Source organism: Bombyx mandarina, chromosome 02 (genome assembly GCF_030267445.1).
Source record: "Bombyx mandarina strain Sakado chromosome 02, ASM3026744v2".
NCBI classification, from domain to species: Eukaryota; Metazoa; Arthropoda; class Insecta; order Lepidoptera; family Bombycidae; genus Bombyx; species Bombyx mandarina.
Genome location: NC_143209.1, coordinates 4,600,313 through 4,624,060, shown reverse-complemented (window position 1 = coordinate 4,624,060; position 23,748 = coordinate 4,600,313). Strand labels below are relative to the sequence as shown.

The 23,748-nt window shown below is 41.5% G+C and overlaps 1 protein-coding gene across 19 annotated transcripts in view; it reads left to right on the top strand.

Annotated features, from left to right (window-relative positions):
- The window catches only part of rhea (Talin_middle and talin-RS domain-containing protein rhea), a 113,911-nt gene extending 92,266 nt beyond the window's left edge, over window positions 1-21,645 (top strand). For 4 of the 19 annotated variants that reach the window (XM_089733253.1, XM_028184014.2, XM_028184023.2 and 1 more), the window contains 13 exons: window positions 4,290-4,406; window positions 4,609-4,794; window positions 5,553-5,760; window positions 5,993-6,120; window positions 7,347-7,466; window positions 7,805-8,014; window positions 8,729-8,907; window positions 11,071-11,223; window positions 11,705-11,845; window positions 13,249-13,347; window positions 15,256-15,285; window positions 16,818-16,970; window positions 18,074-20,477. In XM_089733253.1, coding sequence (XP_089589379.1) covers window positions 4,290-4,406; window positions 4,609-4,794; window positions 5,553-5,760; window positions 5,993-6,120; window positions 7,347-7,466; window positions 7,805-8,014; window positions 8,729-8,907; window positions 11,071-11,223; window positions 11,705-11,845; window positions 13,249-13,347; window positions 15,256-15,285; window positions 16,818-16,970; window positions 18,074-19,034 — 2,685 coding nt within the window. In that variant the 3' untranslated portion in view covers window positions 19,035-20,477. Of the gene's footprint in view, window positions 1-4,289; window positions 4,407-4,608; window positions 4,795-5,552; window positions 5,761-5,992; window positions 6,121-7,346; window positions 7,467-7,804; window positions 8,015-8,728; window positions 8,908-11,070; window positions 11,224-11,704; window positions 11,846-13,248; window positions 13,348-14,121; window positions 15,098-15,255; window positions 15,286-16,817; window positions 16,998-18,073; window positions 20,478-21,228 lie in introns of those variants that run through there. The other 15 variants (XM_028184016.2, XM_089733324.1, XM_028184015.2 and 12 more) reach the window with 14 other exon arrangements.
- The last annotated feature ends 2,103 nt before the right edge of the window (window positions 21,646-23,748 follow it).

Genomic DNA, 23,748 nt, shown 5'->3' with positions numbered 1-23,748 from the left:
ATAGTTGGCTGTCGGTTCTCCTTGTATTAAATAAATAAATATTGCGCTCTTGTGCTGTCATTGGAAAACTACCTTAGTCGGGACGCCGGCGCCGCGCCACGCAACTTCTATGCGTAAATCGACCGTCTAACACACAATAAGCGAACTAACGTAACGCGCGCATGGTGTTGTTCAACGGGGTTCAATTGTGTAACGCCCTCGCTATCGTCATCGCATACGTCACGACTGTGACGTCACATTCATTCGCGACTCGAACGCGGCTTAAATATGAAACGGGATTTCAATCAAAGTCTTTTACTCCACATCTTTGTTGAGCGGTGAGAGAAATCGCCTTGGTCGATTTGCATTTATGGCAAGTTTTTTGGTTCAATAAATCCCATTTTATATCAAAGCCAACACGATTCTGATACTCGCTCTTTCGCGGTTCGAACACATAATTTTCGAATTAAACGGTACTTGCAAATAATCAATCAAATTCTTAATCTCGAAAGAATTCTTCTCTGAAAGTCGCCATTGCATTAGTACAAGATGAATACAAAATTTAAATTATTACTTTGCAAATTAAAATCATCTCTTTCCGATATTAAACGTGTTGTTCTATCAGTTCTTAGAACGCCATCACGAGTGTGTTTGACAATTACCCCCTTCATATGTTTAAAGCATTCTATACTTATAACAATTGCAATAGAGTTGATTCTAAACTGACACTGTTTTGCACGTTGTGTTGTTTTTTCTTTTGCATTCGTTCTGTGATACTTATTGGTTTTGCACTTGATGTTTTAACTGTACGTATAGTTTTTTTTTTAATTATAATATCGTATCAAAGATAATTTTTGATCGGCGCACTCTGAGGCGGTGGCAGTGGTAGCACTCAACAAGAATCGCGGGGCGCGTTTTAGGGCTTTGCAGGTGTTATGGCTGTTGACGTCATGTTGACAATTTTAATGACATTGAAGATCACCAGCAAAGGAAGCTTACTAAATAGTTTCCCTTTAACCTTTAGATGTAGTAAAATAGTGTCAATTTTATATCAACTTTAGTAATTCAATTGAAACACAAACCACATGTATATTTTTGTTATTGAAATGCTTTAAACAGGTATATTCATGTCACTCAGAAACATCATATTTTTATTATCATAATGTACGTAGCTGTGGTGTGGTCCAGTGGCTCGATGTCGACACTGGCCCACGGGGTCCAGTGAGCGACGACCACAGCATCTCTCTGTGAAAATAGTATCTCTCATTTCATATAAATGATAGGAAATATATCTACCATTATCATATTATCAATTTTAGTTATCAATCTCTTAGATGCTCATATTAGCTTTACGTGTTCGGTCTTTATGTAACTATGAAACAAATATGATATTGTGGGTTTTTTAATCGTGTGACATAGGAATTGACATGTATAATGTTATTGTCAAACGGTTAAAGGTGTAGTAATACTTCAACACTGTCAGCCAATGTTGGTGTTGGTTATGTACCTAAATACTGAACACGTCGTCCCATGACGTTAGTATCATGTTATTATCAAGGCGTTTTCATTATAAATAATGTACATTTTACTGATAAACTTATTGTGTACAAGTAAGTTCAGGACTATTAAAAAGTTTACACAAAAAATTAATGGATACATATTATAATAAAAGTGTTAACTGTGATTTTAAATTAAATTATTTTAATGTTTTTTTTCTTTAAATATTTTAATTTGATGAATTTGATCTTCTAATTAAAGCCTTCGTCAAACAGAACGCGTTATTAGCGCGCGTCAGAGCGCTAAACTGACGCCGATGTGTTGTAATACTATGGTAACATACCGTCAAACAGAGCCCCAGCGCTATAAGTACGCAGCGGAATGTCGCGGCGTTAGGACGCTTTGACGTCAGGCGTTGTAATTTTTTACAAATTTTATTTTAGCGGCCGAGTGAATGTGTATTAAAATACTAGATAATGCCCGAAAAAATGATATAAATAGTTAGAAAATACCCATGCTTATACAATGCCACATCTGAATCACTCGATTTCTTAATACTTTTAAATTTTCACACTGCTATCGAAAGGCACTATGATTTGGCGAATGCGTTGCGTCAAGGAGCGTTGGACTCATCTAGTCAATTTGAAGAGCGCGACGTTAAGTACGCGGCGCTAAGTACGCGTTCTATTTGACGAAGGCTTAAGCCTTTTGCAAATAAAACCTAATTGAAATGTTATGTAAAATAAACGGACGAATTATTTAATTAATATTTATTGTGTTGTAATAATACGTATGTATTATTTGATTGTAAAAAGAATTATAATGAATAAGTTATCGAATTTGAATAAAAATAAAAACCGCCTTGAATGTCGATAGATCTGACTCGTTCACGCGCGTACCTTTAGAAAGGGACAACGATAGTGACGCTCCATCGCTTCAGGCTTTCGTCACTTATTAACGTTAATTGAAATTTGGTAAACACTTATGCAGAACACATTAGATGACTTGTTTGAACAAGATACAAGAAACTTCACTCTCGCGTTTTTTTGTCAATAGAAGTTGTTGTGTAAACAAGGTTTTTTGAATTAAATTTATTCCCAGAAAACTAAACTGGGGCACTGTTCTGGATGCTGGAGTTTGAGACACACGGACACACGCACAAGTTGAATAGCAAAATTTGCGAAAAACAGTATTTTTGAATTAAATAGACTTTTTTTAATATTGCGCGCGCATTGCCAGAACGTCGACTCGTTCTTTTCTTCGCCCGCTAGGAGGCGCGTTACATTTCTTCGTTATGCCGATAGATGGCGTGGATTAGGACAAGGGAATTTTAGTCGGCTCCCTAACAGAAGTTAATTGTTGTGAACTGGGACCTATTGACACTGCTACCCTGCCTATTGACTAGGGACGAAGCTAATTTGTTAGCGTGTGTATGTGAAAGTGTTTCTTTCTACATAAGTGTTTCTCACATTTCGACTGACGTTATTTACAAATACACAATACAATAAGTGAGAAACTAAAATTGCGCTAGCTTATTTTGACGCTCCGCTGTGTTGCGCTTCGTAGCTCAATGTTACGCTAAAGCACAATTTTGCGTTACACTCTGTCATACTAAACTAATGAATGTTCTTAAACGATGATTGAAAATCGATTTTTTTTTAAACTGGCAACTCTGCGTACATTTGACAGCGAAACGTCAACGTCATAAGCCATGTCACAGCTTCCAGAAGTCCAATATTGACAAACATAAAACTAGAAACTATATTATGTATTTATATATATTATTATCAACTGACTAAAATGTAGAGACCAGTTGTATAGCGTGTGTTCTGCAGCTAAGTAATGGAAGTCAATTTTAAGGATGATTGCAGATTTGCCAATAGCCAATTCAGTCGCTACAAGCCTGGATTCCTTAAGACAACGCCCTCACTTTTCAGATATTCAGCCACTGCTGCAAAAGTAATACTCTGTTTAAATATTAAATTTAAGTTTTTGCACGACATGCAAGGGTCTTTACATGGCTGGTCGGTTTTTCCATATGGTGTTTTTATACGAGAGCTTTATGGGTCACAATGAGGAGGGCATGTACGCTTTTGTCGTTCATCGGGTTTATAGCGGAAACTATTTTAGTTGGCAACTCTGAGCTTTTTTCAGTCGACGACTTTAAGCTTCTTTCTACATTTGATGTTTTTAAGTACTCGGTTTGGGTTATTGATTATGTAAATGTTGTGTCGTGTTAAAATGTAGTTCGAACTCTGTGCGCAGTTGGCACTAAATTCCATATATTTTTACTCCTACGGCTCAGGGAATAATCGTATGAATTACTTTTTATCACAAGATCCAACCCTGCTACGGATCTTGGTACTTGATCTTATTTTTAAACAAGATTAGCGCTCAATATTCCCAAAATGAAATTAAACAACAAATAATTTCCATAGACAATAACATTTGCATCATCAACCAACCAACATTGAATGGTCACTATTATGCAAGAAAGATCCAGTCAAAACATTAACACTATAAATTTATGATTTAAATTCTATTATACATTCTTCAAATTAATCTTTTGTATTACATATAATTATTATATATTTCTCCTGTATATACTTTTACTGGAATATTCTTCGTAAATGAGTTATCGGTAACCAATATGTAATTATTTGTCTGACTCCTGCATGTTATATGCCAATTAATATTTCATCATAATTAAATGAGTATTTACAGCAATGTATTTGACCGGATCTTTTGTCGCTTTTGTTAAAGCTGCAGAACTTTTAGCGGAGACATTTTAAAGCGAACGGTTACCGTTGCAGGTGATGGTGACTAATGTGACGTCACTGCTGAAGACCGTCAAGGCTGTTGAAGACGAACACACCCGGGGCACGAGGGCACTGGAGTCCACCATTGAAGCCATATCTCAGGAGATTGAGGTGAGCACGCTGGCTCTCCAGCTTTCATTGGGAACAGGTAGACGCCTCTGGGGTTCTGTTACCGGCTGTGATAGAGCTAGGCACTAGCAATTTCTCTAGTGGTCTGGACGTGTCAATTTATTTAAAGGATTCAATTTAGAACAATTTGTAAAGCGATGATAAAATAGAACGAAATACAAAAGAAATACTTTCTTTTTTACAGGTCCTAATGTCACCGTCTCCGCCGAAGTCAACCGCAACTCCGGAAGAGCTGATCCGCTGCACGAGACAGATGACCGTGGCCACGGCCAAAGCTGTGGCCGCTGGGAACGCCAACAAGCAGGACCAGCTGACCGCCGCGGCCAACCTCGGCAGGAAGACCGTCGTGGACCTGTTGATCAGTTGCAAGGTAGGCTGCCTGTACCAGCACTGTGACCCTGCGTAAAGGGACCGCACCAACTCCGTAACGTCATCTGGGGGTGTCAATATTTAGTTCCATTTGTGTTAGTTTGGGGAATGGGACCGCCGCTGCCAATCTTGGAAGGAAGACCTGGACTTGTTGATCAATTGCAAGGTAGGCTGCCTGTGCTAGCGCTGTGATGAAGAGACCTGTGACCCCGTGTAAAGGGACCACACCAGCTCCGTGACTGACTATTTAGTTCTATTCTAACGTAGTGGTAAGTGACATGGTCACTACACAAGGGGGTCGCGGTTTCGAATCCCGCCAACCGAAGATATTTGTATGATAAATATAAAATGTATTTTCCAGGGCTATGGATGTATATAACCTAACCTTATAATAAAAATCTTACATTTATTTCCGTTATCTGGCAACTGTAACACAAGCTCTTTACGAACTTATCACGGGACCAGTTAACGTGGCGTGATTGTTAGTAAATATATAATATTTATTACTAGCGGCCCGCTCCGGCTTCGCTCGGGTCTTTAACAAAAGTTTTACTATGGATCTCGTAATTTTTTTTAAAAAAAATATAGCCCATGTCGCTCGGAAGTAGTGCAGCTTCCAAAGAGTGAAAGAATTTTTCAAATCGGTTCAGTAGTTTCGGAGCCTATTCAATACAAACAAATCTTTCTTCTTTATAATATTAGTATAGATTTATTCATGTTAGCTTGTGGGTAGTATAGAGGTCGGGGTGATGTCCACAGGCGGCGGCGCAGGCGGCGGAGAGCGCGGAGGTGCGCGAGCGCGGCGTGCGGGCCGGGCTGGCGGCGGCGCAGGCCTACCGCGCGCTGCTGCAGGCCGTGCTGCAGGCCGCCACCGGGGACTCCGCCGCGCGCCAGCAGTTCCCGGAGCTGTCCCGCCGCGTGGCGCACACCGTGGCCGACATCATCGCCACCGCAGAACTGCTCAAAGGTAAACCCCCCAACCCCCCTCCAGGTCACTAGGGAGACGCGCGGCTTGGCTCTGCCCCTGGCATTGCTGAAGTCCATGGGCGACGGTAACCACTCACCATCAGGTGGGCCGTGAGCTCGTCCACCCATTTAAGCAATACAAAAAAAATGCAATTATTATCATTATTATTACAATGTGAATCCACATATCACCCCCCACACGTACGTTAGTGACGTAACCCCAACGTGCGCAGGTTCGGACTGGGTGGACCCCGACGACCCCACGGTGATAGCCGAGAACGAGCTGCTGGGGGCCGCCGCCTCCATAGACGCGGCCGCCAAGAAGCTGGACTCGCTCCGGCCCAGGAAACCAGTGAAGCAGGTCGGTCACTCGCCCTACTGAGTTTGTGTACGCACCGGCCTTCAACTGTACAGCTCTGCACGCTATGGTGGCCGTTTGGACATATTACAATAGTGATGTGAAATGTCAGTTTATTATCGAAAAAAAATATAACGAAATCTCTGTATATCTATATTTACTATATATAAATATTTAATACTAAATAATATTTACGTCTATTTACAAGGGCAATAAAAAAAAACAATGTAATAAATAAATTTTGTGTCCTAAAATAATACAGTATAATTAAAATAAAAAAAACGTTATCGGCATTTTAATAATGAAATAATGTTATTATTCGTAAGACGCCTTCAGAAGTGGCTTCAAAAAATTATGAAAAATTTAAAACACAAAATGCACAGCGGAGTCGCCGCATTACCCTCCCGCATCTCGTGCACAGAAGAAGACAACCAGACAAACAGAGCATCAATTATGAAAACAGAAGAGTAAAGTTATAAGAAGAGCCGCGCGTCGTCGAGATATGTTTGATATTCTTGGTTGTTTGTTTTGGATCACCCGGGAATCAAACATATTACTCTACGACCGCGGCCCGTCGTCTGTGAGAGCAGCGAGCCCCCTCCGGCACTGGTGTCCGACTCATTTCATACTTTTTTTTTATAGAAATAAATTTTGTTTTATAAAAGCAGTATATTAGTATATTTATTATAAAAAAAAAGAACATAATATTCCTAACCTGTACATGTTATTATCCGCAAAATACTTCGTCAAAATACTTCATACTTATATTGACTATTATCAACATTTTTCTTTTATAGGAATATTGTAATTAAAATGTACAAGATGGCAAAAAGTTATCGAACAAAATGGTACCTACCTACTTTAGTTAAATGTAAATAAAACATATTTTTTTTTTTGCGAATTTTCTTAAAAAAAATGCGAAGAAACTTTTTCCCCAACCTGTTTTTATATATATGTGTTGTGTCAAATAGATGGTAGCGTGTGTAATGTTTTTTTTATATTGATTTTATGTATTTTTTATTCATAATTATAAAAAATATTAGCATTTTACACTCCTTCTCTATATAAACTATAAGTGAGGGAAATGTCACACTCCTCCGTCTGTGCAATTTTCGTAAAAAGGGGTACAAAATTTTTGCTTCACGTATTAATATATAGATGTTTCATGCCAGAGACAATAACGATAAATATGCATCCCTAAAAGTGACTTGAAATGTTTCCTCCACCAGGAAGCCGATGAAACTCTGAACTTCGACGAAATGATCTTGGAAGCTGCCAAGTCCATCATAGCTGCGACGTCGGCCCTCGTCAGGGCTGCCTCCGCGGCGCAGCGGGAGCTCATCGACCAGGTCCGTGATGCGGCCACGTCATTTGTCAGACCGCCTTGTATATCATGTCATAACTGTGTAATGAGTTCTCTTTTCGACGCGGACATACGCGGTCGTCACTTGGCTTGAAGTCTTAGCTCATTTCCCTTGACCTGCATTTCTATAAAATATAATTGTTACAAGTTATCTGAGCTTAAAATATATTCCAACACATACATACAGACATGACCTTTTCGTAGAGGACTCTATCTCTATTTGCGTGCGATTAGTTTTGCAGTTATAAATATTTTAAATCTGACGGTATTTCGTCACAAAGCAATGTAATGCAGTGCAGTATACACGTGTCGTTCGGTTCCCAGGGTGCCGTGGCCCGCCGGCCCGCCATGTCGTCGGACGACGGGTCGTGGTCGGGCGGGCTGGTGAGCGCGGCGCGGCTGGTGGCGGCGGCCACGCACTCGCTGGTGGAGGCGGCCAACGCGCTGGTGCAGGGCGCCGCCACCGAGGAGCGCCTCATCTCCAGCGCCAGGCAGGTCGCCTCCTCCACCGCGCACCTCCTCGTCGCCTGCAAGGTGCTCACCGCCACCACTCACTACTACAGGCTCCAATATGGAACCGCCTTATTAATGATTACAGAATATATATAAAAATGAATTGCTGTTCGTTAGTCTCGCTAAAACTCGAGAACGGCTGGACCGATTTGGCTAATTTTGGTCTTGAATTATTTGTGGAAGTCCAGAGAAGGTTTAAAAGGTAGATAAATATGAAAATGTCCGGAATTAAATAAAAATAACAATTTTGTTTTTCCTTTGAGAAGTGCGCGTTTGGGATGGTATGGACATGTGATGAGACGAAATGAAAACGAGGTTGGTAAGAAAATGTTATCTATGAACGTGGAAGGATATAGAGGAAGAGGTAGACCTAAGAAGAAATGGATGGATTGTGTGAAAGACGATATGGGTAAGAGGGGAGGAGTGAGCGAAGAAATTGTATATGATAGAAGGAGAAAACATGTTGCGTCGACCCCAGGTCTGGGAGAAGGGCGGGAGAATGATGATGATGATGATGATGTGTCCCCCGTTGGACCGATTGTTTGTTTTAAGTTTATTTTATATAAAAGTTGAGGTCTTTTATTTAACGATTGAGGCACTACGAAGTCTGCCGCGTCAGCTAGTTCTATATATATAATTAACATTGAGCGAAAATGAATTTGAATGTGTTATTAGATCTTTAGGATTGATCCATCACAGCATGAGTGAGTAACCCGGCGAGGGGTTCGGTTCCAGGTGAAGGCGGACCCCGGGGCGGAGAGCACGCGGCGGCTGCAGGCGGCGGGCGCGGAGGTGATCCGCTCCACGGACAACCTGGTGCGCGCCGCCCGGGACGCCATCCACTGCGACGACGAGCGCAGCCTCGTGCTCAACCGCCGCATGGTGGGCGGCATCGCGCAGGAGATCGACGCCAGGTCCGCCCCGACTGTCCCTAGTAGACGTACACTTCTTAGTAAAAGCGGTTACCGGAACGCATTAACTATATAGCCATTTCTATTTATTACAAACTAGCGGCCCGCTCCGGTTCCGCTCGGGTCTTTAACAAAAATTTCGACGACGTTGTTTTATTTTTTTAAATACAGAACACTTATTGCGCCATAACTATAATAGTTAGACATATGCTGTCGCGACACTTTTTTGTAAATAATAATGTGTTCTACAAAGTCGTAGTACATTATTTTATTCTATCATCAATAGTTTTCGCAGGACACGCGATGTAAAGAATATTTTAGATAATTTTTTACACCTTGCGTTACATTAGTGGAGATTTAGTAAGGATTCCTAAATTAAAAAAAATCTTGTAACCTATGTCACTCGGGAATAGTGTAGCTTCCAAACAGCGAAAGAATTTATCAAATCGGTTCAGTAGTTTCGGAGCCTATTCAATACAAACAAACAAACAAATATTTCCTCTTTATAATATTAGTATAGATATCCTTTCAAAGTGTGAAGTTTTCACATTGTTTATCGACTTCGAAAAGGCCTTTGACAGTGTCAGTTGGTCCAGCATTTGGACTGTTTTGAAGAAAAAAGGCGTGCCCGACAAGCTCATAAATGTCATAAAAGCGCTGTACTATGGATCGTCGTGTAGAGTGCTCCACAGGGGAAAACTCACGGATAATATCGTGGTCACCGCAGGCGTCAAGCAAGGTTGCTTGCTGTCTCCCCTGCTGTTTATAATGGTGCTTGATGATGTGATGCGCAGAGTCACCTGTAAATGCCGACAAGGACTGCCTTGGACCGCGGATGAAGACCTTGAGGACATCGACTTTGCTGATGACATTTGCCTCCTAGCAACCAATCGGCAGCAGCTACAAAACAAAGCAGATGATCTAGTAGATGAAGCTGAAAAAGTAGGGCTGCGTATTCATTTCTCGAAAACAAAAGAAATGCGCATAAATACCACCGATTCGGCTCCTATGTCGATCAAAGGGAGGCACATCGAGCAGGTGGGAAGCTTCTGTTACCTGGGCAGCATTGTGGACGATAGGGGAGGCACCGAGGCAGACATTGCGGCTCGTATAAATAAAGCCAGAGCCGCGTTTAGTCAACTTAGGCCAGTGTGGAGTTCCTCAACCTTAACAAGACGAACAAAGGTGAGGATCTTCAACTCAAATGTAAAGTCTGTATTGCTGTACGGGAGCGAAACTTGGTTTGTTCGCAAGGACTTGATCAAAAAACTTCAAGTGTTTGTGAATAAGTGCCTGCGTCAGATTTTGAAAATCTTTTGGCCTGTGAAGATCACTAACAAAGAGCTGTGGAGGATCACTAAGCAGACACCAATGGAGAAGGAGATCCTTACGCGGAAGTGGCATTGGATTGGTCACACTCTGAGAAAGCCCGATACACACCTATCAAAGAGAGCACTGACCTGGAAAGTGTCTGGTAAAAGGAAGAGAGGCCGCCCCAGAACAACTTGGCGTCGCTCGGTGGAGCAGGAGCTAGGGGTCTTGGGCATGACGTGGGAGGAGCTAGAACAGACTGCCCAAGACCGATACAAATGGAAAAATTTGATTCGAGCCCTACACCCCAGCAGAGGGTAATAGGAAAGCATGATGATGATGATGATCCTTTCAAATAAATAATAGTTTAAAAAAACTAACAAAATACGCTTTTATAGAAAATCAAACTAAGAAATAGAAAGTAAGAAAAAATGATTTTATTGTAAAAAAGCGTGGGGTGCTTTTCAGGATATTATCAAAATAATTCTTCTACTCATATCTATTCATAAAATATTTATAACTACTGATACCAAGCACCCCACGCTTTTTTTACAACAAAATCATTTTTTCTTACACTATTTTTGATTCAAATTTATTTTCTATTTTTTAGTTGATTTTTTTTTCAATATATTTTTTTAAATATTGAATTATCATCGTTTTTTAATTAGTATACCAAATTTTGAATTCATCTGACGTTTTGAAGGGAATCAAAATCATGTACAAAGATTCCGTTACATACTAACATACATACATCTGAAGCTAACAAAAGCGTATTAAAAAATACGACTTCTATGCGGTGGGAAATAGGCTTAACTCGCCGCTCTGTCCCCTAAGCTGCTGCCCTTTGTCCCCCAGGTCGGAAGTGCTCCGCATCGAGAAGGAACTGGAGGAGGCCCGCGGCAGGCTGACGGCCATCAGGCAGGCCAAGTACAAGCTGAGGAGTGACGCTGACGACTCCGACGCCGACCCCCAGCCCGGCTACGGCAGCGACTCCTCGGGACCCCAGCGGTCAGCAACATTTTTTTGGTGGATTGGGTGGACGAGCTCACAGCCCACCTGGTGTTAAGTGATTACAGGAGCCCATAGACGTTCTACAACGTCAATGCGTCACCCACCTTGAGACTTTAGTTCTAAGGTCTCAGTATAGTTACGGTTGCCCCGCTCTTCAAACCGAAACGCATTACTGCTTCACGGCAGAAATAGGCAGAGCGGTGGTACCCATCCGCGCAGACTCACAAGACGTCCTACCACCAGCATTACACTTGTTACATGCTCCTCTATCGGTGTCCATGTAAAATTTTTCAAGGTGGGTGGCGCGTCTACGTTGTAGATGTCTATGGGCTCCAGTAACCACTTAACATCAGGTGGGCTGTGAGCTCGTCCACCCATCTAAGCAATAAAAAAAAAAAAAAAAAAAATGTGTGTTCAATGCTCGCTAAAATGCTAAAATTTTGTGATCACGGCTGCTGTACCGCGGTGTGTTCCTCAGGGTGCGGACCCCGAACAGCAGCTTCGCGAACACCACGTACAGCCCCAACAGCTCGCAGCAGACCACGCTGCACCAGAGCTCGCTGCTGCAGACCACGCACAGCTCCGGACTCAACTCCACCTCCTACGGACAGCAGAACAGGTGAGCCGCTGTCTCTAGCTGCCCCCCAACCTCCCTCTCCCTCCTTCGTCTGCTGAGTTTGGGAGGCTTATACGACAAAGGGAAGATCTTCCACCGAGCGGGTGCTATTTGCTCGTTAGACCGACGGTCCGAATGTTGTTTTTTTTTTTTTTTTTTTTTTTCCTACCTAAGCTGAGAGCCTTGAGTGGCTATTTCAGCGTAACCCTAACGTTTGTAGGTGAGCTCACGGGGCTCAAACCTGATGACGTTGCTAACACGAACCCTAGCAAGAGCCGTGCTTCGCAGAATCTACCACCGGATCGGAAGCGCGACCCACTGAGAAGATCCGGCGAGAAACTCAGTGGGCTGTGTCTGAGAGTTAATTTACTCGTCGAGCCCTTCGTCGCAAGCGACGGGTTCGACGAGAACGGTGACCGGTGCTTGAAGTACCTAGAAGCACCGTTAGTGGATCGGGCGGATCCGAGATGACGTGTTTTGGGCGACGTCGACTGCTTTCCATTCTGTCCGCAGGATCGGGAATGTAGTTACCGGCGGCCACGATGAGAGGGTTCTCGTGTCGTGCCGCTTTATCGAAGTGGCGCATCGACGCCGACTGCATATACTTACTGGTGGACTCTAAGTCCAGGTCGTCATGGAGGTCGACGTTCCTGACGAACCACGGGGCTCCGACGGCTATCCTGCAAAAACGGGATTGAATGACTTGAAATGATTTCAAGTGTATGCGGGCCGCGTGAGCGAACACTACACTTGCATAGGTCATGACGGGGCGTATGCAAGTTTTGTAGAGTGTCACCTTATTTCTAAGGGACATTTTACTTCGCCTACATATCATCGGGTAGAGACAATGTTGTTGTTCGGAACTTGGATATATGCAAGCTTGTCTTGAAAATGTCGTAAGCGAGATTCAGGCATCTGTCAATTATCTTGCGTTGTATGATGGCTACCCGCCACACTGAGCACACCCCGCGCCTTAGAATACCTCACGTCTCATTGAAGGGGGGCTCCTATCAAGTGTGACTGCCCTGTAGTAAACACCCATTTGCTAGAACTTGTCGGAACCCACGTTGTACGGTAGTTTTACATATTCGTGTTACTATGACAAAAGTCTTCAAGCTGTTATACGGGACTTGGAAAAACTCTTTTAAAAAAGATTTTATTTACTTTGAAGATACAACAGATTTCACTTAGAAAGAGTGTGGCTCATAGTAACGACGCAGAGTGACTGGCCGCGAGCCAAAGGGGCTCCAGTATATGTTAGGCCAGAAAGTGCTGATAGAGACACTTGTCGGTCTTAGGTAAATTAATTAATATACTAGGTAATATTATAACAAAGCGCAAGAATCCATACAATAACAAACAGAGAAAAGGTCCGCTTGTACTGTACATCCCCCCCCCCTCCCCAGCAGCAGCCCCGCCCCCCCGCAGCCCACCAGCCCGACGTTCTCCAGCTTCCGTCCGGCGCCGGACGCGCCCAAGCAGAACTACGAAGCCTTCACGACACGGTGAGCGCAGCCAACAACCCTACTGTCTGTGCATTGACACTGTCAATTCAAACGCTAATACAACGGAAACATTTATTTTATGTTATTATTGCACATATCTAAGCTTTTATAACGGAAATACGATTATTGTATTTTAACATATTGCGAGGTACGGTCGACAAAAAAAAACTAAAATTTCTGGAAAAAATATCAGGTTATTTGATCCACCTCTGGGGAACCTCACGGCGCTCTGGTCCGTGACGGACAGTATCCCCAACGAATTGACCCTTGCTTGTTGAAACAGTCTTCGACACAAATTCAACTTTATGACAATATGCATTGGGTCTATTTATCTTTGAACGATGACAACCTCAAGACCATCAACACCAACATCAAACACACGGTCGGAACTTCACCTAAACGTTGATTACAAATCCCACAGGCGAATGTATGTGTGTTGTGTTAGCGTTTGACAACTGTAACGTATTTATTTAGATATGATTTTGATTACACGCGGCAATTGGATATACAAAAAAAAAATTTTTTTTCTTGATTAATTTAATTTTCTGTACACGTGACACGTCTCAAATGACCCCAGCCGCTAGGGTCTGAGCTGCCCAGCCCTCCCATTGGGGGGACACGGGGGGGGCGGTGTGGGACTGCCACAATCTACAATCAAATTCAATAAAAAAATCATATCTAAATTACCTTCATACTATACTTCGAATAACCTAAATATGATTTTAATCTAATTTCTATTTTCTTTTCACGCATCCACTCTGGGATCCTAAACAGATGAATAGTTTTAATTAACAATATAAATTAGTTTATATTTTAAATAAGTGCCTTTCGATACAATAACTTATGATAATTGTGCCTACATGTAAACGAATATATAGAATCATAGTTATCGTTAAAAACTAAAAACCAGAAAATAGTAAAGGTTTGTAAATTATTATTTTTGAATATTTAATTAATTCGCATCACTAATGGCAGCCGTATATGTTAATTGACTTGTAATTTTTAGATTATTTCTATAGTATATTATTTTATTTAGTTTTTTTTCTTACTTAAAAAGTCTTACGCATGCTCATAGTAGAATTATTAATAGCGCCTCGTAATAACGGTTTCAACTAACACGGTGCTCTCACATATGTTTGTCGTATACCCGCGTTACGGGACTGACTTTGGGATTGATTATATTTGGATGCATTTTTGGTATTTGCCCTTAACGAGCCAAGACTGTCTCTGATACAAGTCAATGCGAAGACCCTAGAGGACATGGGAGATCTGTCTCAGATGTACTGGGACTTTCACTCAAATGGACTCTGGACTCAAATAGACATTGATAACGTTGAATGTCCACTTATGTGTCCACAAACCGCAGTCCGGCGAGGCACGTTGTGCTTGTTATATTTAGAATATCTATTTTATTAATCTAACGTTGTTTGATTGTTCCAACAATAAATGGTAAGCGAAGATAACAACCGAGCTAGAACTATTAGTCGCGAGTGTGGCCCCGAGTGTGGTCCCGGGGCTCGCAGTCCCGAACTAATATCATTGATGCTTCATCTACTTGGCCACGCAAATTTCAAACCCTTCTGAAAAAATATCTGATATTCTTCTTCTTCTTCTTTGTCGTTTCCTCATTACTGAGGGTCGTGACCACCTTGGTCCAGTTTTTGCACCAGCTTCCTCCAATGTTGTCAGCATTCGGCCTGCTTAATGGCGCCCGGGACGCTGGATATTAGAAATTAGCAAAAAAAAGAAACAGACTTAACTTAACCCTCTCCCCACCCCCCCTGCGACTGTCATATGCATCTTCAACAGTCCCCAATAATTTAGTTTCCATTGCGCGCTAGTTCTGTCCTTGAACATTCAAACAACGTTACCTTAACATCTCTGGAACTAAGTTTCTCTCGTTTGCAGAACTTCGACTAATGACAGAACGATGAATAAGTAAGTGTTCACTCGAGCTTTCCAGGAAGCTTGCTAAATATTAAACGAATTAAGCTTGGCCTTGATTTAAAATCAAAGCGATGTCTGGTTATGCCGCATCGTGATTTTAATTGTGATAAACGTGTTTTTGTGCCGTATATTTTTTAGTGAATTGAGATTTTTTAAAACAATTTCAGTTGAATCACATCATTGTGGAGTATGTAATGTTTTTAATGCGTAGCCCTCGGTCCGCAGCAATGGACGTAGGGCACGCGGTGAACCCGCCGGGCTGGGCACTGCCGTCCGACTTTAGACACCCTGTCAGTAAACATCGACATAGACAAAACACTTCACTGACACTCTCTTGGCCGTTGTTATTTAATAGCTACTGATAAGCTTTAATGCTGTACTAAGTATATGAGTGTATCACAAATACATGGTAATGTGTGTCATGTTTTTTTATTGATTTAAAAAATATTAGCATTCTGCACTCTCCCTCTCTCTCGATATGCTCTATAAGTGTGGGAAATTTCATACTCCTCCGTCCGCGCAATTTTCGTAAAAAGGAGTATAATATATAGATGATACTTGCCCGATTTTGTTTTTCTTCAATCCGTCAGTAACAGAACTTAGAAAGACGGAATACATAACATGGATGTTCCTTTTAGAGGAGTCAGTGAATATTTTTTTTATTACTTAGATGGGTGGAGGATCTCACAGTCGACCTAGTGTTAAGTGGTTACTGGAGCCCATAGACATCTACAACGTAAACGCGCCACCCACCTTGAGATATAAGTTCTAAGGTCCCAAGTATAGTTACAACGGCTGCCCCGCCCTTCAAACCGAAACGCATTACTGCTTCACGGCAGAAATAGGCAGGGTAGTGGTACCTACCCGCGCGGACTCACAAGAGGTCTTACCACCAGTTTAAAGTTGTCGTGAAGTGTGCGGCGGTGTCCGGCACGCGGTCAGACATCCGAGTACAGAATAACGTTTATCGCTCAAACACATGACGCATCGTTCTGTAAATATACGCGTACCACTTGCGTGTTGTTATACAATTATAAACTTTCGCTGCATTTAGTTAAATTCTATTCTGCTTTACGCCGATTAACTGATATGTTTCAATCGAATTTACCGAAATAAATCATTCACAAATCTAAATAAAGCATTTTATGTTTTTAAAATGATGTTAATTGTCATTGTCTAAACAGGAATTTTCGGGATTCGATTGAAAATGAATTAGTTGGCTCCTCGTTTATTTCTGTTAGTTAATGTACAATTAGATATAACTGTACTATTGATTGATTGCTGGTGTTGTATACGCAGTATTGTCTGTTGTGTTCATCGGATAATAGAATAATAAAGTTATCAGACAGTGACATCTCTAACAGATTACAATCTATGCACTATTGACGTATATTTTTTTACATTAATTCAATCGATAAACACAAGAAATGATATTTAATATTAAACTTAACAATGCAGCTTCGAATAGCTAAACTAAAAAAGCGTAATATTTCTCAATTGCATGCGATCCTAACCGATATTAGCGCGAGCGCCTCCGACGAGACGGTGGTCGTGAAAAGCCTTCGTCTGCCGGAAGTGCGTAGCGCGTTGCTTGTCGGTGCTGACCCCGGGCCACACACGGTCCGTTACAAGCGGGAGACGCCCCCGCCGCCGCCCCCCAGGAGGATAACGCTAAAGTACGAGGACAACGCTACTTAATTTGGGTTGGTTGTTTTGTGTTTCCCTTACAGCGGGTAGGGGGAGGCTGGAGAGCAGACCCTGTGCTCCGACGTGAGGTACTTTCTTAGGGATCTGTTGGAGATCAAACGCAAGGCTATTCCACTCAGCTTTTTTTTTCCTACCTATTCTGATAGCCTTGAGAGGCTATTTCAGCTTCACTCAAACCGGAGTGTTGGTAACACTAGCCCTAGCAAGAGCCGTGCTTCGCAGAATCTACCACCGGATCGGAAACGCGACCCACTGAGAAGATCCGGCGAGAAACTCAGTGGGAAACCACCCTGCTAATTGAATTAAAATTGTACTAGGCAAGTCGCACCAGGTTAAACCACCCCGACGGAAACCGGCCTGTAGGAACAATGTCACGGTGCTATGTGACTGCCAATTATATGATTGAAATATAGGTCTATCTCATATTGGCAAGCGGCTTCTAGATAGGTCTTCAACTGTGAGCACTCATGAGAACACTTCACGGCGCGTACAGTGAACACGCCAAGCATTAGGCATCGTGCAGTATCATGAGAGAATTTAATTACCGGAAATTAATAACGTTGACGGGATAATTAAGTGTATTTATTGGTAGTTACCCTGACATCTTAGTCTCGCAAGCCGCGTACTGCTTTAGAAAATTTACTTGGTTCAGAGGGGGATACATAACAAAAGGACTTGCATATTGCAAATGAAGTCATATTGATTCTGACGCAATGACAGATTTACTAGTCTTTATGGGAGAAAAAATACAGGGATCAAATCTACATCTCCAGCTTCCGATCCGCACGTTTTCCGTTCATTTGCACATCGTCCCACACCCTGACGCCGCGAAGCCGACAGCTCCTGGAGTCCTTGCATCATCAGGCCGGACCACCGACCACTGCCCTCATCATTCACCCTCAGCGCCACGGGTGACGGTAGTTCCTCTAATCCTGTGTGTGTGCAGACTAACATGGTGTAACTAAACCGCATGTGGCTTGGTGTCGGTGTTCCCGCTTCACTTGTTCGCTCCATTTTAATAACATTCACGAAAATTAACCTTGAATAATTAAATGAATGATGGAATTTGCAGCTACGAAACTCGAATGTACGACACGCCGCGACCGGTAGCCGAGCACTCCACCACCGAGCGACAGGAGACCAGCCAGTACAGATACAAGCAGGAGAAGTTGGACTACGAAGCGCCCAGGACGCCCCTGAGCCCTAAGTTCAACGCCAGAGAGCTTAAATTCGACGAGCACCCCGAGCCGATATACTCCACCCTGAAGAAACCCTCCGACGGTTTGGGACAGACGTTCTCGGAGCACCAGAGGTCCACGGAGTCCATCCCCGGTGGCACCAAGCATTCAGAATACACAATCAAAAGTGAATCCTACCAGTCGTTCCCGAAGACGGAGTTTTCCAAAACCGAATTCAAGCAGGAAGTGAAATCTCCATTCACATCCACTCCGAAGTTTGATCGCACAAGCTACGTGACCACCTCCAGTGACCTGGTGAAGGCCGCCACGCCGGACTACGAGCGCATGGCCTCGCCCTACGCCAAGGAGGGCGACAGCTACGGAGGTCCCAATTACATGGAGGAAACCACCACGGAGGTCAAAGAAATACCCAACGGCACCCAGAAGATCACTACAACGAAGATATACAGCTCGTCGCCCGTCAACCTGACCTCCACCAGCACCAAGTACGAGCCGATCAAACTGGACGGGATCGACGAAATCTCGAAGACCTTCGACAGCGACTCCCGGTACAGCACCCTGGACTCGAGGTTCAACACGCTAGAGTCCAAGCTCAGTTCGGACACGAGCCGCTCCTTCATGAGGCCGTCGGAGTTCCAGTCGTCAGACTACCAGACCACCAGCAACGTGACGAAGATCAAGAAGCCGGATCTGTCGAAGGAGATCGACAGCCTGGACAAGAGGATCTCAAAGCAAACGATCACCTCGGAGACTATCGAAAGGAAGTCCGTAATGACCAGCTCTCACAAGTCGGAGACCAGCTCCACCGTCACCAAGAAATTCGGCAACTTCTAGAAGGTAAATGACGCAAATTGTCGTGGCGTGCTTCGTGCGTTGACAGCTGTCACCCGTGACACCTGTCAAGGACTGTGCTTGTTGTCAATGATCCGTGCTTAGTCGTTAAGAATCGAGTGTAGATCTTATTTTTAAGGTTTTCATTGTGTTCTACTGAACTTAGTAGAAACATTAGGTTTTTTTTTCTACTAAATTGGTAGAAAATCGTAAGGTGCTAAACGTTAATCGTGAACTAGGTGTCTAAACTAATGCCTTAACTGTAATTTATTGAATGTTTTTGATGTCATTTTTATTAAAAAAAAAGCTTATCTTTATTTCTTAAAAACTATGAGTAATGTGTCATAATGATTCAACCAACTTATAAGAAATAACGCACGAATTGTTCATATTTTGTACACTTTTAATTAATAGATAAAAGTTCTTATATAAAAGTGTCATTCCTAAAAGCGGCTTCAAAGCTGAGGCCTTAATACAAAAATACTGTGTCGAGCTTACTTCACTCATAGTTTTTATTGAATAATTTAATAACTTATGAAAATACGAACAGATTTAAGGTTTAATCTAAAGTTGATTTTCGGTAAATAAATAATTGCGCCGTCTCAAGCGTGCGTCAGCGCTGATGTCCCTGGGCAGCACGGCCCAGTGTCTCCCGGACGACGGTTGGTAACAGTGCGGCTCAATAGGGCTCTATAAATGGGAACTTATGAAATTCAAAACGCGTTGTTACAGATCGCCATACAAAAATAAATTGAGCCATAGTTTTAAATCTGTTTCGTACATTAAGCTATTCACAAAGTGGCCCCGGGCGCCCCGGACTGCGCCCCCGCCGCGCTCCTCACTCATTGATAATGGCGAGCTATTTTTGTGTTTTTTAAATGCACAATTTTTTTTTTTGTTATTTTAAAATTGATATTGTTAATTAACAAAATGTTTTAATATTTTGACAACAGATGGCAGTTTTATTAATTTTAATTATATTATCTTATTTGCTTAGTGATACTTAGAGAAGTGTTGCGTCTGGAGTGTGGTCCGCGGGCGCCGACATCCGCAGAGCTTATTGTTAACGTTCTAATGAAATATTGTGTGTGCCATGTTGACTATTCAAATTTATTGACTAATATATATTTTTATAAAAAGCTGTTGTTGTTGTCTGTGGTTCTGCGAGTTGTTGTTTTAGTGAGGTTTTTGGTTGACCTCACCAGGACACGGCAGGACTAGGTCGGTGTAGAGCTTACCGGACTGGAGGGGCGGAGGCCCACACTGCTCTAGGGTCCCTCACATGTTAACACCCCACTGAGTTATGTGTTGAATAACAAGTCAAATATTTACATGCGGTGTATCTGTCGGTGCAATTAATTAAGCAGTATATACACAGACTAACTTTGAGTGCAACTAATATATTGATGTTTTAAAGTTACTACTAAAATAAAGGATTAAAAACTATATATATGTTTCTTTATATTTGTATTTATGGGTGTTGTGTTGTTGTCCAGACGACGACTGAGAGATCGCTTAGTGTCGCGCGTCCGTGGCCGCATTGGCACAGTCGCACCCGCGTCCGGCTTAAATGTTACAAGAAAACAATTCCCACCGATTTTATTCAAAAATAAAAGTTTTAAAATTTCATTTCTTAAGTTTAGTATTTAAAAAAAAAATATTTTTAATGTTACCCCCAGCGATATGACGCTGCGTGCCGACGCGACCCCCACTGATATTAGTTCAAATCATTCTTGTATCTCAGCATTGATTCGAGAGTCTTATGATGAAATGTGCCTTACGTGCAGCTCATGTGGCGCCGGACGCGCGGCCTACTGTTTATGAAAATTTATTGCGACTGTGGTAGCTCTATCTCCGTATAAATATATATAAAGAAGTTATTTTGTACCGCCTTTTATGCGCGTTTTGCCGATGCGCTAAATGGCAGCTGTTAGCGCGGGGTTGAGGAAAAGGAAGACTTTGTTTCCGACTCGACTGGCAATTTACTTTAAATAATGAATTCTCTATTAATTACTGTTCAATCAGAACCTATATTGACCCGGACTAATTTATTTGGAATAAGTTGCAAAATATTCGTCTCGTTCGCACGCACAGCACGACAACGCTCGTGTGAGCGAGACGAATATACTTTATATTGCTTCAGAGATGTTCTATGAATTCTTATGAATTAAAAATTCTGTAAATAATTTGTTTTTAGCATTTTACGGTAGATGGCGGTGTTCTCTGATTCTCACAGTGCTTCAATGGTTACTGCTGTCCACGACGCGACGAACACTGCAAACAATATCTGCTCATCTAATAACAAATATTGTAATCAAATTGCTTAAATATAAAAAATAATCGTTCCCAAAGCATTTACTCGTGTTGTCTGAAAACAAATTATGAACAGTTAATTTTTTGTTACGATTTAACAGTTTTTATATCATTATTTTATATATAGTAATTTAAATAATAAATAATCTCATTTATTAATGATAATACCAAATAATAATAGAAATGTAATCAAATACGATTTCGTCAATTGTTGTATTTTATTGAGATTTTAACGTATGATAATATGTAAGGTAGCTGCGGCAAGAGCGGCCGGTACATGTGTAATAAATGTCTTACTAATGAGGTCCGTGTTTTAATTACTACCCGCCAGTTACAAATGCAAAATATATACTTATGTGGCAACTAAAAAGCCCACTACCACATCTAAATAGAAAAAATTCAATCTATTTAGAAGAAGTCGAAAAATAATTGCCAAAAAGAAGGATTAAAAAAAATTACATGACAGAGATACCGGAAAATGGCGGGAATCGAGACACTTTTTAAGTTCGATATTGACAATAAAACGGAGATCATAATGGTTCCGGAGGCTTAAATTTTTATATACGATGCGGTATATACCTAGTTCATTACAAGATATACACAAAAACTGAAAAAAACTAGCTTGAACCGAATCACCTTGATTTTGGGGTGAAAAAGGTTACGTATGAGTACAATAGTTTTTACCTAACTTTAGGTATTTAACTTTTTAATTAATTAATCTTTAATATATTACAAAACTTTGATGACTAAATTAAGCTGTTTAATATTCTTAAACACTAAATAAAAGTCATTTTCAGTTTAACTAAGTTAAATTCAAATTCAAAATCATTTATTTCAACTTAGATGTATGACACACCTGTTGAATGTCAAAATATAATTAGTAATGTTAACTCTACCACCGGTTCCAAAAAAAGCCACAGTCCTGAGAAGAACCGGCGAAACAAACTCAGCGGGCTTTTTTTTGTTTTTTCTCAAATACTTTCTTTTTTTTTTTAAATCTAACAACTCAACAAAAGTATTGTGACATCCCAGATTTATCCCTATTCTAACTGTAGTCTCTATTACCCCCAATCTACTGTATAAAATAAAATACACTATATCGAGGGGTGAAATATAAGTTCTAAAAAACTTCTTCCGATATTCGAATGGAGTAAACTTAATTTAAGTTCAATTAAAACTTAATTTAACGGCCGTCTGGTGTAGTGGTAAGTGACATGGTCACTACACAAGGGGGTCGCGGGTTCGAATCCCGCGAAGGAAAGATATTTGTATGATAAATATAAATGTCTTTTCCAGGGTTATGGATGGATATTATATATGTGTATGTGTATAATAAAAATCTTACATGTACTTCCGTTATCTGGTACCTGTAACACAAGTTCTTTACGAACTTATCACGGGACCAGTTAGAGTGCCGTGACTTAAAAAAAAAAAAAAAACAAAATCATCAATTGTTTATACTAAATAAAACACACCTTTAATTACAAAGATAAATGTTGTAAGGGAAATGTCGCTCACCCCTCGACATAGTTAAACATGTTTTTATTAAAGAGATCTTATAAGAAAGGCCTTTACATTCGTTGTCACCGTCGCGTGTTCGTTGGCTGCGAGGGTGCTGCTACGCCGGCCACTGATCAAAGACATACGTGTCCGACGTGTTCACGAATGACCTCCACTATCAACCGGTGGTGGGTGGATCAGTGTGCTTAGTGCGAATTTTTTAACGTTCTCGATAGCGTAAAAGTTAGCTCATATTTGTATATGGAATGAGATCGTTTACCTACGTTTGCCGCTAGGGGCGCTGTTTAAACGGCCGTCTGGTGTAGTGGTAAGTGACATGGTCACTACACAAGGGGGTCGCGGGTTCGAATCCCGCCAAGGGAAGATATTTGTATGATAAATATAAATGTCTTTTCCAGGGTTATGGATGTATATTAAATATATGTATGTGTATAATAAAAATCTTACATTTATTTCCGTTATCTGGTACCTGTAACACAAGTTCTTTACGAACTTATCACGGGACCAGTTAACGTGGTGTGATTGTTAGTAAATATTTATTTATATAAAAAAAAAAATGTTATATATGCTATATTGTTGTAAAAAAAAAAAATTATGTTCCAACTGCATACAAAATTGGGGTGGCTAACTTTTACGCTATCGAGAAAGTAAAAAAACTCGCACTAAGCATACTGAACCCACACGCGCACGGACCACTAGGCTATCCGAACGATTACCAGTTTACAGAATGGGACTGACGTCATAATTTAAGTTTTTTTTAGTTTTGTTGGGTGGACGAGCTCACAGCCCACCTGGTGTTAAGCGGTTACTGGAGCCCATAGACATCTACAACGTAAATGCGCCACCCACCTCGAGATATAAGTTCTAAGGTCTCAGTATAGTT